Source organism: Geotrypetes seraphini, chromosome 11, assembly GCF_902459505.1.
Source record: "Geotrypetes seraphini chromosome 11, aGeoSer1.1, whole genome shotgun sequence".
Classification (NCBI taxonomy): Eukaryota; Metazoa; Chordata; class Amphibia; order Gymnophiona; family Dermophiidae; genus Geotrypetes; species Geotrypetes seraphini.
Window position 1 is genome coordinate 110,849,980 of NC_047094.1, and position 17,480 is coordinate 110,867,459.

A 17,480-nucleotide genomic window follows, 5' to 3' on the forward strand; every position below is an offset into this window, starting at 1 on the left:
CGGGAACCAAAGGGGACGCCGGCAAAGAGCCATCGCGCAGGACGGGCAGCAGGGGAACCGGGGGGGAACTCCCAGCCCCCCCGACGGGCCCCCTGAAAGGACTGCATGCGCTAAGCCAACCGACCCCAGGGAAAAACCGGAAGCCTGGAAAGAAGCAGTCCCATGCCCCAGGCGAAACTTGCGAAATTCCCGCAGACGCCCCCGGGCAATGCCAAACCGAGACGCCGGGTGGGCACCTTAGAGTCCGTCAGAGTCTGAACCACTGTATCGAAGTCCTCTCCAAACAAAAACAACCCCCGAAAGGGAAATTTTGGGAAGTTCAGTTCTGGACGCGGCAACCGCCGACCAAGCGCGAAGCCACAAGGTACAGCGTGCGGCCACCAAAAGTCCCAGACTTAGCCGCCCCAAGTCACAAAGAACAACCGAGAGGAACGAGGCAGTCATCTCAATCTTCACCACCTCCTGATCCACTAAGGACCAGTCATCAGACTCACGATCCAGGACACGCTCAGACCACCGAAACACGGTGCAAGCCACCAGCCCCACACAAATAGCCGCCTGGACCCCCAAGACAGCGACATTAAAATTATACTTAAGAAGTGTCTCTAACGTACGCTCCTCAGAGACCCTAAGAGCAGAACCGTCCATAACAGGCACGGTATGCCGCTTAGTAAGTGCTGAGACCACCGCGTCCCCCATTTGCGAAATTAAGGTAGCCCTATCCCCCTCCGGGATGGGATACCCATGAGCCAAGGCGCACACCAACCGAAACGGCGCCCGTAGTCCACTGCGCCAGCACAAAATCCCGAAAATCCTGACGCACAGGAAAAGAGTGGGAAACAGGACAGACCCCCTGAAGCAGAGGGGCCCCCATACGCGGGGTCTCCGGTGGCGCATCTTCAAAAATGCTGCACTGAGGAGACCTGCTATATCAGGTCTAAAAGCTCATCCCTCTGAATAAAAAGCGCATCACGGACGCATCTGCTCTGGAAGACGGGAAACCCGCCACCCCGCTGCCAGCGGGCGTCCCCTCGAGAGGATCCTGGAAGCCTGCCAAAGCGGCCAGGTCCTCAATCATGCCAACACGCTCCTCCGACCACCAATTTGCAATCCAAGCCCCCTGCGGGCGCTTGGATGAAGGAGGAGGAAGAGAGGACGCCAAACGAAAAGAGGGAGGCAAAGCCACAGGGGGCACGGAGGGAAACCACCCCCGAAACCCCCCAGGTGCACGGGGGACCCCCAATTGTCTGCACAAAGAAAGAAATTAAATTGGGGGCAAAAAAACCCCTGGGGGTCCCCAGGGACTCCCTGCCCCAGCAGGGGTCCCTGCTGAAACCTGCCCCTGTGTTTGCAATACAGGGGGAAGGTCACCTGAGGTTGCAGACAAAATGGAGGGGCCAGACAGAGAAAATGGCGAAGTTCCCGCCAAAAATGCTCCCTCCATGGCCTGTAGCGGCTGAGAAGCCTGAACAGTCCCAGCCGCTAAAACAGGCAAGTCGGCATCAGCTGTCAAAAAATCAGCTGAGAGGGAATCCTTCGGGGAATCCCTCCGTGGGCGGTTGGGGAAGACCGGGCTTCCCCACTGCTCCCAGCCGACTCGCGAGGCACCATCGGCGGGGAGCTCTGGGCGCCTGCAGCCGCTGCTGACGGAGCTCCACCACCTCACCGGCCCAAACTACCGAGTTCAGTCCGGCCGCGAGTGCCTCACGGCTGGACCGAATTGTGTCCCACTCCCCCGGAGAAGGGCACAATTGCTCCATACGCGACCTAGCTAGAAACAAAGTGCCAGTTAGATGAAAAAATACTGTAAAAAAACCGTAAACTGACAGGGAAGCAACCCTGCAGACTAGCACTACCTCAGGATTTTTTTTTTTTTTTATAGAACAGACTCTACAGGCTCTTGAAGCAATATGCCTTGCTTGATTTAGGGGGCAAGGCTTACTGCTGAGGCTCCTCTAAAAAAATGTGGGGAGGTGGAGGAAGTGGGGGGAGGGAATCCGCTCGAGACCCAACGGGTTTGACACCCCCGAGGTAGGACGGACCCCCAAACAGAGCCCACCCAAGCTCTGTCCGGCCAAAAACAGGGACTAGAAACCCCCTAAACAAATTCCAACAGCTCTGTCTGGCCAAAAACAGGGACTAGAAACCCCCTAAACAAATTCCAACAGCCCTACCAAGGGAGATGGGTACAGATCACTCAACACCTGCTGGAGACTGAAAGAAGACTGATGTAAATAGAGAAGGGAGTATATTATATACTGTCCCACAGTTTTGTTTTCAGTCGCCACCTGCTGGTCATGATTGGATATATACCCATTCGTAAAGATTAACCTCTACTGGTCTGGAGAGTGCTAAAGAAGTGGTCAGAAACCACTTCACAGGTAACAGACCTGATGGGCCGCCGCGGGAGCGGACCACTGGGCGGGATGGACCTCTGGTCTGACCCAGTGGAGGCAACTTCTTATGTTCTTAATAACCCCCCCAACCACCCACTCTTTATCACATTTTCAGTAAGAATAAACACACATATTATATAGCATATTTTAACATATTATGTATAAATAATTCCCAATTCCCTCCCCCTCTTTAGTGTGCTTACAAGAGAAAAAAAAAAGAAAAAGAAAAGGAAAAGAGAAGAATTGATGACTATTCACCACAATATGTTGCCAATGGCCCCCATATTTTTATAAAGTTAGTATATGTCCCTCTTTGTACTGCTATTGCTCGTTCCATTTTAAATATATGGCATAATGAATTCCACCAAAATGTATAACTAAGGTTTCTGTGATTTTTCCAATTATTGGTTATAGGTTGGATGGCAACCTCTGTCATAACTAATAAAAGCTTGTTGTTATATGATATTTGACTCTTTTTTTCTCATCATGCCAAATAACACTGTATCGTAAGAAAGTGCAACATGATTTTCCAATAATAAGTTCACTTGAGATCAGATTGAATTCCAAAATATCTTAATATAGGGACAATAATAAAGTAGATGATCTAATGTCCCAGGTTCCAGATTATAGTGCCAGCATTTAATTCTATCTCAGACAAGCCTGGAGTCCCAACAGATTGCTTGCTTCTTCAGCCTGCCATCCAATTCCTGATGTGGAAATGGACCTCAGACCCCAACCAGAACCGTGCGACATCGTGGGGGGGGGGGGAGAAATGCAGTCGGCCCCAATTCTTGATAAACCAACACGAGTCCCGCTCAGACTGCGCTGAAGCTTACTGCGGACAGAACCTAGGGTGACCAACTCAAGCCCACTGCGGCCTAACCTGGGGCAAGATTGCTCCCCAAGGGTAGGTATGGACCCTGATGCAGACTGACCACACAGGATTCATGCAAGGCATGTGCCTGTGGGCTACAGACCTCAGAATCTTATCTTCTCACAGCCAGAGATGACCCAGGATGACCAGGATCCACTGCAGCGCCGAAAGCCCCCCCAAATAAATAAAGATTAAACTCAAGCAGAACAAACAGGCTCCCTATACCTTGTTTGTAGACAGCAAGACTAAGGGGAGGGGGTGGAGCATGAAAACAAGCAGTGGGCTCTCTACAATCCTCGCAACTAATGGAGGTTTATTTAACCCAATGGTTAGGACTATCAGTCCTATTGCACAAGAAATACAAGTTAATAACATAAGAATAGCCATACTGGGTCAAAGCAATGGTCCACCTGGCTCAGTTTCCTTTTTCCAAAAGTGTCCAATCCAGGTCATAGTACCTGGCAGAAACTTAATGCTACTGATCCAGGACAAGCACTGGCTTCCCTCATGTTTGTCTCAATAGCAGACTATGGATTTTTCCTCTAGGAACTTGTCCAAACCTCTCAAACCTAGCTACACTAACCGCTGTAATCATATCCTCTGGCAACGAGTTCCAGAGTTTAACTATTCTGTGAGTTATTTAAAAAAATTTAAATGTTTTAAAGTATTTCCTGATTTTTGTATTTTTTTAAAGGGCTTCAAGGTTTCATACAACCTATCCCTACTATTTTTGACGTTTAGAATAAAATATAACTTACCTTTCATTATGTACTCATTTTCAGATGATCCAGGTAGTGCAAGTGATTTGAAAAGGTTTGTTAAAAGCATCTCTACAAATGGTTGCATTTCTGTTGCCGTAATGCTGTGGGAGTAAACATCAGATTTAAAAGAATTGGCAGGAAAGATTAATTACAAAGTTAATATTGATGGGAAACATCATTAACAGAATATCCTACTTAACATGTAAGAACTCACTGAGTAGTGTTGTTGGATCCCCTCATTGTGAACAACCTTTCAAGTGCATGGGCTGCATATGTATGAACAACTATACTTTCTGCTTGAAGATGGTTAATTAAGAGAGGAATCGACACTAAAAGTTGTTCCTTTGGTACCTGTTAGAAATAAATAGCAATATGTAAGCTTTAATGAAAGACTATTTTGACATTTCTTCAGAAAATAACCTTAATGGAACTGAGGAATCTGAACAGAGAAATTAGGACTTACCCAATAATTTTATTTTCTTTAGTTATACCAGACCAGTCCAGGACTTGTGGCTATTAACCATCAGATGAACATAAGAAGTTGCCTCCACTGGGTCAGACCAGAGGTCCATCGTGCCCAGCGGTCCGCTCCCGCGGCGGCCCATCAAGCCTATGACCTGTGAAGTGGTCCCTGACTATTCCTATAACCTACCTCTACTTCTATCTGTACCCCTCAATCCCCTTATCCTTTAGGAATCTATCTAAACCTTCCTTGAACCCCTGTACTGTGCTCTGGCTTATTACAACCTCCGGAAGCGCGTTCCATGTGTCCATCACCCTCTAGGTAAAAAAGAACTTCCTAGCGTTTGTTCTAAACCTGTCCCCTTTCAATTTCTCCGAGTGCCCCCTTGTACTTGTACTTCCCCACAGTCTGAAGAATCTGTCCCTGTCTACCTTCTCTATGCCCTTCAGGATTTTGAAGGTTTCTATCATGTCTCCTCTTAGTCTCTGTTTTCCAGGGAGAATAGCCCCAGCATTTCCAACCTGTCAGCGTATGAAAAGTTTTCTATACCTTTTATCAGTTTAGTCGCTCTTCTCTGAGCTCCCTCAAGTACTGCCATGTCCTTCTTGAGGTACGGCGACCAGTACTGGACACAGTACTCCAGATGTGGGCGCACCATTGCACGATACAGCGGCAGGATGACTTCCTTCGTCCTGGTCGTGATACCCTTTCTAATGATACCCAACATTCTGTTTGCTTTCTTTGCGGCTGTCGCATACTGTGCTGATGCTTTCAATGTTGTGTCCACCATCACCCCCAGGTCTCTTTCAAGGTTGCTTACCCCTAGCAATGATCCCCCCATTTTGTAGCTGAACATCGGGTTCTTTCTCCCTACATGCATGACCTTGCATTTCTCTATGTTAAAGCTCATTTGCCACTTTTTTGCCCACTCTTCCAGCTTCGTTAGGTCCCTTTGCAGGTCTTTGCAGTCTTCCGCGGTTCTAACCCTGCTGCAGAGTTTGGTGTCATCCGCAAATTTAATAACCTCACATTTTGTTCCCGCCTCCAGGTCGTTAATAAATATATTGAACAGGAGCGGTCCCAGCACCGACCCCTGTGGAACTCCGCTCGTGACCCATTGCCAGTCTGAGTAATGGCCCTTTACTCCAACCCTCTGTTTCCTGCCTGCCAGCCAGTGTTTGATCCATCGGTGGACATCCCCTTGCACCCCGTGGTTCCACAGCTTCTTAAGCAGCCGTTCGTGGGGTACCTTGTCGAAGGCTTTTTGGAAGTCAAAGTAAATGATGTCTATGGATTCCCCTTTATCCATCTGGCTGTTTATTCCCTCAAAGAAGTACAGTAAGTTTGTGAGGCACGACCTTCCCTTGCAGAAGCCGTGATGGCTCGCCTTCAGCTGTCCACTGTTTTCTATGTGTTCGCAGATGCTGTCCTTAACCAGTGCTTCCATCATCTTTCCCGGAACCGAGGTCAAGCTCACCGGCCTGTAGTTTCCCAGGTCACCCCTTGATCCCTTCTTAAAGATGGGCGTGACATTTGCTATTTTCCAGTCCTCCAGGATCTCCCCAGTTTTTAAGGATAGGTTACATATTTGGCGAAGTGTTTCCACTATTTCGTTTCTCAGTTCTTTTAGTACCCTTGGGTGGATGCCGTCCGGACCTGGTGATTTGTCGCTCTTCAGTCTGTCTATCTGTCGGAGGACATCTTCTTGGCTTACCTCTAGTTGGACCAGCTTTTCATCCTGATTCCCACTTATGATTTCCTTGGGTTCTGGAATATTGGATGTGTCCTCTCTTGTGAAGACTGACGAGAAGAACTTGTTTAACCTGTCAGCTATCTCTTTTTCCTCCTTTACCACTCCCTTCTTGTCCCACTTCCTCCCTGGCCGGTTGCTTCCCCTTCACGTACCTAAAGAATGGTTTGAAGTTTCTTGCTTCCCCCGCCAGTCTCTCTTCATATTCTCTTTTTGCTTTCCTAACCACTCGGTGACATTCCTTTTGATGTCTTTTGTGCTCCTTCTGGTTGTCCTTGGTTTGGTCCTTTTTCCATTTTCTGAACGATGTTTTCTTGTCCCTTATCGCCTTTTTCACTGCATTTGTTATCCGCACTGAGTTTTTTGTTCGATTCTTTTTGCACCCTTTCCTAAACCTAGGGACGTACAGGTTCTATGCTTTGTGCACCGTGTCCTTGAGTAGGGACCAGGCTTTTTCTACGGTCTCCATCTTCCCTGAGCTGCTGCTAAGTTTCTTTCCCACCATTTTCCTCATGGCTTCGTAATTCCCTTTTCTCCATTATTTTTTTTATTTTCAAATTTTACATAAAGTGTACAAAATATTAAAATACAATTGATAAATACATAGTATCACTTTTATATCTAATACATTATATATCTAAATTTGATTTTCCCCCTCACCCTCCCCCCACCCTTATTATACAATATGCAATGTATGAATGAAAAGTAATAGAAGGGTGGGGGGAGGGAGAGGGGATAAAAATTTTTATTTAGAACATATTGTATTAGATATAAAAATGTTATTGAATATTCATCAATTGTATTCTAACATGTTGTACATTTTCTATAAAATTTGAAAATTAAAAATATTAAATATTAACGTAATTCCCTTTTCTGAAATTGAGTGCTGTCGTTGTTGTTCTTTTCACCTTTGATGTTCCTATTGCTAGCTTGCACTGGATCATGTTGTGATCGCTGTTTCCTAGTGGCGCTAGTACTACCACCTCCTTTGCGGGTCCCCCTAGCCCGTTGAGGTTTAGGTCAAGAGTAGCATCTCCTCGTGTTGGCTCCATGACCAGTTGTTCCATGAAACAGTCCCTCATAGCCTCCAGGAATTTTGTTTCCCTCGTGCAGTTTGAGTGTCCAATACTCCAGTCTATTCCAGGGTAGAACAAACTTGTGCAACCTGCCCTATTTAGGTGCTAACTAGACATTTACCCCCACAGCACTATTAAATTGACAGCCAAAGCATTTCCAAGAATTCTACTTCTAAAGCTTACAATGGGATGAGGGAAGAGAGGGGAGGGGGCAGAAAGCCTGTACTCCTCAGGGTATGCCCTAGGTCACAAAATAATATATTTATTTAAATTTTTAAATGAGCTTTTCCAATCAAATCATTAGAAAACTTCTTTGATTCACCAAGTATCCATTCTTCAACTGACCCAGCAGCTCATTCCAAAATGCCAGTCCAGAAGCAGCATGGGTAACCCTTACCACCTTCTGGAGACAGAGAAATACTAAAGACCTGCCTAAATAGAGCAGATGGCATAAGTATTTGTTCTGTCTGAATAGGGATGGAGGAATAATAGACCCTGATTGATTTTCAGAGGGTTGTGTTCGTGGGGAGCTAGTTAAAATAAAGGTAGACAAAACGATGGGGCCGGATGGTGTACATCCGAGGGTGCTGAAGGAACTTAGGGACGTTCTGGTAGCTCCACTGACTGACCATTTCAAAGAGTCTCTAGAGTTGGGAATGGTACCCGAGGACTGGAAAAGGGCGGATGTGGTCCCTCTCCACAAAAGTGGAAGTAAGGAAGAAGTAGGGCACAGGCTGGTAAGTCTGACTTCTGTGGTAAGCAAATTAATGGAAACACTTTTAAAACAGAGAATTGTCAAGTTTCTGGAATCCTGTGGATTACAGGACCAGAGGCAACATGAATTCACTAGAGGTAGGTCTTGTTGGACAAATCTGATTAATTTCTTTGACCGAGTGACCAGAGTATTGGATAGAGGATGTGCGCTAGATGTGGTGTATTTAGATTTTAGCAAAGCCTTTGACAGTGTTCCACACAGACGTCTAATAAATAAACTGAGTGCCTCTGGGATGGGTCAGGAACTGGTTGAATGGAAGGCGACAGAGGGTAGTGATCAATGGAGATCGCTCTGAGGAAAGCAATGTTACCAGTGGTATGCCTCAAGATTCTGTTCTTGGGCCTGTTCTTTTTAACATTTTTATAAATATTGCTGAAGGGTTGTTGGGTAAGATTTGCCTCTTTGCAGATAATACCAAAATCTGCAATAGAAAGACCTGGTGAAGCTTGAAGAATGGTCTGAAATATTATTTATTTATTGGTATTTGAAAATTATAAACAAGTACATACTTGTTTAAGTAATAAAGAAGGAATCATTAAAACAAGAATTTTGCAGAAAAAAAGGAAAAAATTTACAAACTTCCTTAGACCTCAATCATAACATAGGTCGGAGGATCCAAGTGAAATTAAAAGAGGAGAATACTACAACTAGAAAACAAATATGAAGAATGGCTTAACAGTTATCCCACTTTCTATATAAACTGTTCAATTACACTAAACATTTCCAGTGACCAATTTCTTCATATCAATGAATACCCTTAGTTAATCTGGGGAGAAAAACATATATTTAACACCCAAGTATCTTATCATACATTTACAAGGATATGAGAGCAAAAATGAGGCACCAATAGAAATGAGGCAAGAAATAACTTCCTTCTCTCTTGAGTTCATCTTGCAACATCCGGAAATATCCAGACTTTTTCCCCATAAAATGGTAGCAGGGATTTTCTAAAGAACATTCTAAAAACGGAATTAACATCCTGTTCAAATATGAAAGATACTAATAGAGTCGTTCTTTCAGTATTTTCGGTAATAGTTGAGTCCAGAATATCCGTATCACTTAAAGGATCAAGAATATTTGCTTGTGAAGTCCCTGGTTCAGGTTCCATTGCTTTTTTAACAGGTAGATAATAGATACGATTAACCGGCGGAATATTAAAAAGTATTTTTTAAGCAAATCAATGGGAGTCATCACCAAGGATTTAGGAAAATTTTAAATTCTTATGTTCAATCTATGATTGAAATTTTCAATCTGTTCAATCTTCCTATCAAGAGCAATCCTTTCCTTCACCATACTGGATGTCAACTCTTCAAGTTTATCTGTCTTATCTGAAACTTTTTTTAGTTCAGAGGAAAATTCCATTTTTGTCCCATCCAATTTCCTCCCCAGGTTCTCAACTATACTTACAAGTGATACAATCTGGGTAGAAGATCTTGAAACTGTAGTGTTCAGTGTCTGGAGAGCTTCCCAAATGCTCTCCAAAGTTATTGCTACTGGTTTCTCTAGCTGGGGAGTAGTTTGCATTACCCCTCCCAGCTCTCTATGCTTCTCTGTAAATCTCACGGCAGTTGCCCTTCTTGGATTGGGGTTACCCGGATCGAGTGCTCCTCATCTGGGACTCCCAGCAGTGCCAAGGTGGGGGCTGGAAACAGCGAAGGAACAGAACCCGGAGACAAGAGAGATGTTTCAAGGTCCAGCTCTTTGGTGGCTCCTCCCGCCGATGAGACAGCAGAATGGGCTCCGGGCAACAGTGGAGACGAAGTGCAGAGAAAACTCCGTATAGACCGCTGAGCAGGTAGGGAAGTGCTGGTCGCCAAGGGTTCTGACTGCACCGTTCCCTTTCTCTTGGTATGAGGAATTATTTTGCTGAAAAATCGGAACGCTCCGACCTTGTACAGGAGCATTGCACTAAGCTGCCGCCATCTTGTATCGTCTGATGCATTCAGTCTTGGCAGCTAAAATATAATGCTAAGAAATGCAAGGTCATGCATTTGGGCTGCAAAAACCTGAGAGAACGGTACAGTTTAGGGAAGGGGTGGGCCAGAATCCAGTTGGGATTTCAGGATTTCCCCAATGAACATGCAAAAGATCTATTTGCATGCACTGCTTTCAATGCATATTCATTGGGGAAATCCTGAAAACCCAACTGTATTCCGGCCCTCGAGGACCAGAGTTGCCCACCCCTGGTTTAGGGAGTGAAAAACTTATGTGCACGACAAAAGAGCAGGACTTGGGTGTGACTGTATGTGATGATCTTAAGGTGGCCAAACAGGTTGAAAAGGTGACGGCAAAAGCTAAAAGGATGCTAGGTTACATAGGGAGAGGTATGGCCAGTAGGAAAAAGGAGGTATTGATGCCTCTGTATAAGACACTGGCGAGACCTCATTTGGAATATTGTGTACAATTCTGGAGGCCGCACCTTCAAAAAGATATAAAAAGGATGGAATTGGTCCAGAGGAAGGCTACTAAAATGGTACATGGTCTTCATGATAAGGCATATGGAGACCGACTTAAAGATCTCAATCTGTATCCTTTGAAGGAAAGGCGGGAGAAGGGAGATATGATAGTCGTTTTTGCTGCAGTAATTTATTTTAGATTGTTATCGTTAGTATTGTTTCTAGAGAGTCGTTTAAATACCTACATAATATAAATGTTGTTTAAATACCTACATAATATAAATGTGTATGATTCGAGTCTCTTTCATTTGAAAGGAAACTCTGCAATGAGAGCCATAGGATGAAGTTAAGAGGTGATAGGCTCCAGAGTAATCTGAGGAAATACTTTTTTTACGGAAAGGGTGTTAGATGCGTGGAACAGTCTCCCGGAAGAGGTGATGGAAGCAGAGACTGTCTGAATTCAAAAGGGCCTGGGATAGGCATGTGGGATCTCTCAGAGAGAGAAAGAGATAACGGTTACTGTGGATGGGCAGACTAGACGGGCCATTTTGCCTTTATCTGCTGTCATGTTTCTATGTTTCTATCTGTTGGTCAAAAACCACAACCCCACAGGTCTGGTTAGTCTGGTATGGACAGTAAGGAAAGTAATTTCTCTCGAACTTACCTGGTTCACTTTGGAACTACACACAGTAAAGTTATAAACATTTGTTGTAATAAATTAGTTGGCAACAAAAAGGACATACATTCTGTAAATTTACTTCATTCACAGTGCTGTAGGTCCATTTCAAAAAAAAACATCTTGTGGCAAAGAACGATATTGCTTATACAGATGATCACTTTTTTTTTGGGGGGGGTGGAGGGAGGGAGAGATGGAGAGGGAGGGTTCAGTAATACTTCCTGAATCCTATCTCAAATTAGAACCAGGGCTAAGATTAGATGCCATTCCAGTCTGGTCGTTACAGCAACAGCTCAAAGACCATGTATTAGAATTGCTTCCAGAACTCTGGAAGGCAGGCTATAAATCTTGCTATTTATCTTTAAATATTATCTTTAGTTATTAGATCTTTAGTTATTTATCTTTAGATATGACCAACTCCTCTCCCCTTCCTCCCCTTTACCCTGCCTACATAACATCTCTAGCCTCAATTAATCTGAAATTCAAAAGACCTGAATCGGGTATCAAAACCAGAGACCCCCTGCATTGAAGCAGGGGGGTCTCTGATTTGACCCCATAAAGTCAGCCTGAGTGACTATTTCTAGTTGTGACATTGCCCTTTGTTAAAAAAACCAAAAACAAACAACAACCCAAATCTTTTCTATAAAATATTCACCCTAGGAAAAACTCTTTTGTCATCAGTGCTATCAATGATGATTTCACAGCTCTCAGAGAAGCATGTAAGGCTGCTGAGCATCCCATGTGCTGAAGAGAAAACGCTGACAAAAGAACAAGTGACTGCAGGAAATTTTTTTCTTTGCAACATTTGAAATGTTTTCTCCACACAATTCTCTCAAACTTGCTTCTGTCAAATGGAGGGAAAGGTTCAGCAAGCCTACATAAGAGCTACGCCCCAAGAACATTAAAAATAAGGTAAACAAAGCACTGTACCTGATTCCTAAAAATCATGACATATTTGATGCCATCAGCTTTAAGTACAGGAAACTCATTGACTGAAAAACAAAACCAGAAATTGCTTAGTCCCTTGGAGCAATTCACAACTAGAATTACTAATAAGTGCTACTACATTAATGTGCACAACACTTAAGGAAAAATTATCTTACCTGATAATTTTCTTTCCCTTAGTCTCAGCAGACAAAATCCAAACGAATGGATAAAGTCTATTCACCAGCAGGTGGAGAGAGACGGAGAATCATGCATGTTCCTTGTTCACTCAGTATTTCTCTAACAAAAAAATGGGGACAGATGGCGTACATCCAGGGGTACTGAAGGAATTTAGGGAAGTTCTGATGGCTCCACTGGCTATTTAATCTTAGCCTCTCCTCCTATTTTCTTCTTATTTATCATCCTCCAGCCTCTAATCCACTGATTTTAGGTAATTTTAACATCCATCTTGATGATCCTTTCTTTTATTTACAACTCACTGCTGATTTAGATCTCACGGTGACGGGATAATCGCGCACCAGACGCCAGCGCACCAACAATCCAACGCCGACAATTCGGTGGACGACAGAAGCGCACGGGGGGAAAAAGTAATTTTTAAAGAGCTCCGACGGGGGGTTTGGGGTGGCAACCCCCCCACTTTATTGGTTAGTGTTTGCGCTGCCGTTGTGGGGGTGTGTGAGGGTGAAACCCCCCACATTATAGAGAAAACTGAACTTTTCCCGAAAAAAATCAGAAAAAGTTCTGTTTTCGCTATAATGGCGGTTTCCAACCCCCCGAACCCCCTCCAACAGCAGCACAAACACTAACCAATAAAGTGTGGGGGGGGGGTTGCCACCCCAAACCCTCCGTCAGAGCTCTTTAAAAATTACTTTTTCCCCTGCGCGCTTCTGTCTTGTGCCGAACTGTCGGCGCTGGATTATCAGCGCGCTGACGTCTTGCGCTCCACTGTCTATGACCCGATCTCACTCTTCTTTCAACTGGTCCAGCTCATTCGAAAGGGCATACACTATATCTAATACTTCTAATTCCACATCACAACAACTAGATCATCTTTCCACTACATCTCTCCCGTGGACAGATCATTCTCTGGTTTTATTTGACTACTGTTTCATTTTTCCTCTCAACAATTTTTTACCTCTCAACAGGTTTTACTCGTGACCTTAGTAAAATTAATCGCAATTCATTGTTTCTACACTTAGGGCTCCTTTTATCAAGCCGTGCTAGTGGTTTAAAGCACGTAATAGCGTGCGTTAAACCACCAGCCGCGCTAGCCACTAACGCCTGCCTTGAGCAGACGATAGTTTTTTGGCCAGCGCAGGGGTTAGCACGTGATTAAAAGTCACGTGCGCTAACCCTACTAGTGCGGCTTGATAAAAGGAGCCCTTAGATTTAGTAATAGTTTCTTTTTCTCCATCATTAGAAAATAAAGCTACACTTTTGAATACGTCCCTCAAAACTGCTTACAATATTTTAGCTCCTCTAAACACCTGTCCTTCCTCTAGTGTTCGAACATTTAGGGCTCCTTGATATATGTTTGATATAAGTCTCTTTATAAAAGATAACTCAGACATGCAGAACATAAATGGCATCATTCTCCAAATTCTCTCTCTAAAGAACTATTTAAGAATAAATAATACTGCAACTTTTTACAAATCTGCTATTTATGAAGCTAAGAAAAAATACTACTCTAAACAAATCATTAATGCTCCCACTTCTGCATCTTTATACAGGATTCTAAAAAACTTAATACCAACCCAAAATTAGTTATCAGTTCGTAATCCAACAGCACAAGATCCTGCACAATTATTTTAAAGTTATAGATATGTGCACCTAACAATCATCTATTAATAATTCAATTCCTTCTGATCAAAGACCTAGCCATCTTCCTCTTAGTAGTTTTCTCAGGAACTTGTCACTATTATAGCTTCAATGAAAACTAGTACATCACTTAAAGACCCTTTTCCAACATCTATCTTTAAATATTTGATCACTCAACCCTTTATTGCTATCGATTTCAGAAAATATGATTTTAGCATTTATGCCAGCATTGTGAAAATCTGACACTGTGCAATAACTATCGCCCAATAGCCAATAAAGCACAGTTACTTACCGTAACAGGTGTTATCCAGGGACAGCAGGCAGATATTCTTAACACATGGGTGACGTCACCGACGGAGCCCTCGGTACGGACCTTTTTAACTAGAAGTTTCTAGTTGGCCGCACCGCGCGTGCGCGAGTGCCTTCCCGCCCGACGGAGGAGTGCGTGGTCCCCAGTTAGGATAAGCCAGCTAAGAAGCCAACCCGGGGAGGTGGGTGGGACTTAAGAATATCTGCCTGCTGTCCCTGGATAACACCTGTTACGGTAAGTAACTGTGCTTTATCCCAGGACAAGCAGGCAGCATATTCTTAACACATGGGTGACCTCCAAGCTAACAAAGAGGGAGGTGGGATGGTTGGCCATTAGGAAAACAAATTTTGTAACACAGATTGGCCGAAGTGGCCATCCCGTCTGGAGAATGCATCCAGACAGTAGTGAGTAGTGAACGTGTGAACTGAGGACCAAGTGGCCGCCTTGCAGATTTCCTCGATGGGCGTGGAGCGGAGGAAAGCCACGGAAGCAGCCATAGCTCGGACTCTGTGGGCCGTGACAGTTCCTTCCAGTGAGAGACCGGCCCGAGCGTAGCAGAAAGCAATACAGGCAGCAAGCCAATTTGAAAGTGTCCGTTTGGAGACAGGACGACCCAAACGGTTGGGGTCGAAAGACAAAAAGAGCTGAGGGGCTGTTCGGTGAGCTCTGGTACGATCAAGATAGTAAGCAAGGGCACGCTTACAATCCAGCGTGTGCAACGCCTGTTCCCCAGGATGCGAGTGAGGCTTAGGGAAGAAGACGGGCAGCACAATGGACTGGTTGAGGTGAAAAGCTGAGACCACCTTGGGAAGGAATTTAGGGTGGGTACGCAAAACAACCTTGTCATGGTGAAAAACAGTGAAAGGTGGGTCGGCAACCAGTGCATGTAGTTTGCTAACCCTCCTGGCAGAGGTGATGGCAATTAGGAAAAACACCTTCCAGGTTAGAAGCCTGAGAGAAGTTGTGGCAAGAGGCTCAAACGGAGGTTTCATAAGAGCTGAGAGAACCACATTCAGGTCCCAGACGACAGGAGGAGGCTTGAGAGGCGGTTTGATGTTGAAGAGGCCTCTCATGAATCTGGAGACCAGAGGATGAGCCGTGAGAGGTTTTCCGAAAATAGGCTCATGAAACGCAGTGATGGCGCTGAGGTGGACTCTGATGGAGGTAGTTTTGAGGCCAGCGTTGGACAGAGAGAGCAAATATTCCAAGACAGTTTCCACCGCTAAGGAGGTGGGTTCTTGATGATGCCGGAGACACCAGGAGGAAAATCTGGTCCACTTCTGATGGTAACATTGGAGAGTGGCCGGTTTTCTGGACGCGTCCAAAATGAGGCGGACCGGTTGAGATAGGTTCTCCGGAGAGGTCAGCCCGAGAGAAACCAAGCTGTCAGGTGGAGCGAAGACAGATTGGGATGTAGCAGAGACTGATGCTGTTGCGTAAGTAGAGTAGGAAACACAGGAAGAGGAATGGGCTCCCTGGAGCTGAGTTGGAGCAGGAGGGAGAACCAGTGTTGGCGAGGCCACCGAGGTGCGATGAGAATCATGGTGGCGTTGTCCTTGCGGAGTTTGGACAAGGTCCGCAACATCAGAGGAAGTGGAGGGAAGGCATACAGGAACCGATCCCTCCAGTCGAGCAGGAATGCATCCGGAGCCAGACGGTGAGGAGAGAAGAGTCTGGAGCAGAATTGGGGCAGCTGATGGTTGTGAGGTGCTGCAAAGAGGTCCACCTGCGGAGTGCCCCATCGAGCAAAGATGGAGAGCAGAGTCGGAGGGTCCAACGTCCACTCGTGAGGTTGAAGGATGCGGCTGAGATTGTCGGCCAGAGAGTTCTGTTCGCCCTGGATATAGACCGCCCTGAGAAAGAGATTGCGGTCCGTGGCCCAGGTCCAGATGCGCAGAGCCTCCAAACAGAGGGGGCGAGATCCGGTGCCGCCTTGCTTGTTTATGTAGTACATGGCGACTTGATTGTCCGTGCAGAGGAGGAGGACTTGAGGGCAGAGGAGATGTTGGAACGCCTTGAGGGCGTAGAACATGGCCCTGAGTTCCAGGAAATTGATGTGATGACGACGCTCCTGTGGGGTCCAAAGTCCCTGGGTGCGTAGATCTCCTAGGTGAGCTCCCCACGCATAGGGGGACGCATCCGTGGTGATGATCATAGAGTGAGGGGGTAGATGAAAAAGTAGACCCCTGGAAAGATTTGAGGAGTTCAACCACCATTGGAGAGATTGCTGAAGAGATGATGTCACAGAGATGGGATGAGAAAGAAGATCCGTAGTCTGTGACCATTGGTTGGCGAGAGTCCACTGAGGCGTGCGAAGGTGGAGACGTGCCAGAGGAAGGACATGCACCGTCGAGGCCATGTGACCCAGGAGGACCATCATCTGTCGGGCAGGAATGGAGGGATGCATGAGCACCTGACGACAGAGGTGGAGCAAGGTCCGCTGACGATCGGAGGGGAGAAAAGCCCTCATTAGTGTGGTGTCCAGAACTGCTCCAATGAATTGAAGTCGCTGGGTGGGAAGCAGATGCGACTTGGGGTAGTTGATCTCGAACCCCAGGAGGTGGAGGAGAGAGATGGTGTGATGAGTAGCCTGTAGCACAAGTTGAGACGTAGGTGCTTTCACCAACCAATCGTCCAAATAGGGGAACACCTGGAGGTTGTGAGACCTGAGGAAGGCCGCTACCACTATAAGGCACTTGGTGAAGACCCTGGGTGAGGAAGCGAGGCCGAACGGTAGCACCTTGTACTGATAGTGATGGTGCAGTACCTGGAACCGTAGGTAGCGGCGAGAATTTTGATTGATGGAGATGTGAGTGTAGGCCTCTTTGAGGTCCAGGGAACATAGCCAGTCGTGTTGAGAAAGAAGAGGGTAGAGCGTGGCAAGGGAGAGCATTCTGAACTTCTCCTTGACCAGACACTTGTTGAGGTCCCTGAGATCGAGAATGGGACGGAGGTCTCCCGTCTTTTTGGGTACCAGGAAGTAGCGGGAGTAGAATCCCTGCCCCCGTTGATCTGGAGGTACTTCTTCGATGGCATTGAGAAGGAGGAGGGATTGAACCTCCCTCAGGAGGAGGGGGGTTTGAGATGAGTTTGAAGCAGACTCTACGGGAAGGTTGTCCGGAGGTAGAGTCTGGAAGTTGAGAGAGTAGCCGTGGCGGATGATGTTGAGGACCCACTGGTCCGATGTAATGATTTCCCAACGGCTGGAGAAAATGGTGAGACGACCTCCGATGGGTTGTG

At 45.8% G+C, this 17,480-nt stretch overlaps 1 protein-coding gene across 4 annotated transcripts in view; it reads right to left on the reverse strand.

The window, feature by feature from the left end:
* CSE1L (chromosome segregation 1 like) overlaps window positions 1–17,480 on the reverse strand; it is a 147,426-nt gene that overhangs the window by 56,186 nt on the left and 73,760 nt on the right. For all 4 annotated transcript variants that reach the window (XM_033963264.1, XM_033963261.1, XM_033963262.1 and 1 more), the window contains exons 14-16: window positions 12,098–12,159; window positions 4,246–4,382; window positions 4,029–4,132 (exon numbers count right to left, since the gene is read on the reverse strand). In XM_033963264.1, coding sequence (XP_033819155.1) covers window positions 4,029–4,132; window positions 4,246–4,382; window positions 12,098–12,159 — 303 coding nt within the window. The remainder of the gene's footprint in view (window positions 1–4,028; window positions 4,133–4,245; window positions 4,383–12,097; window positions 12,160–17,480) is intronic.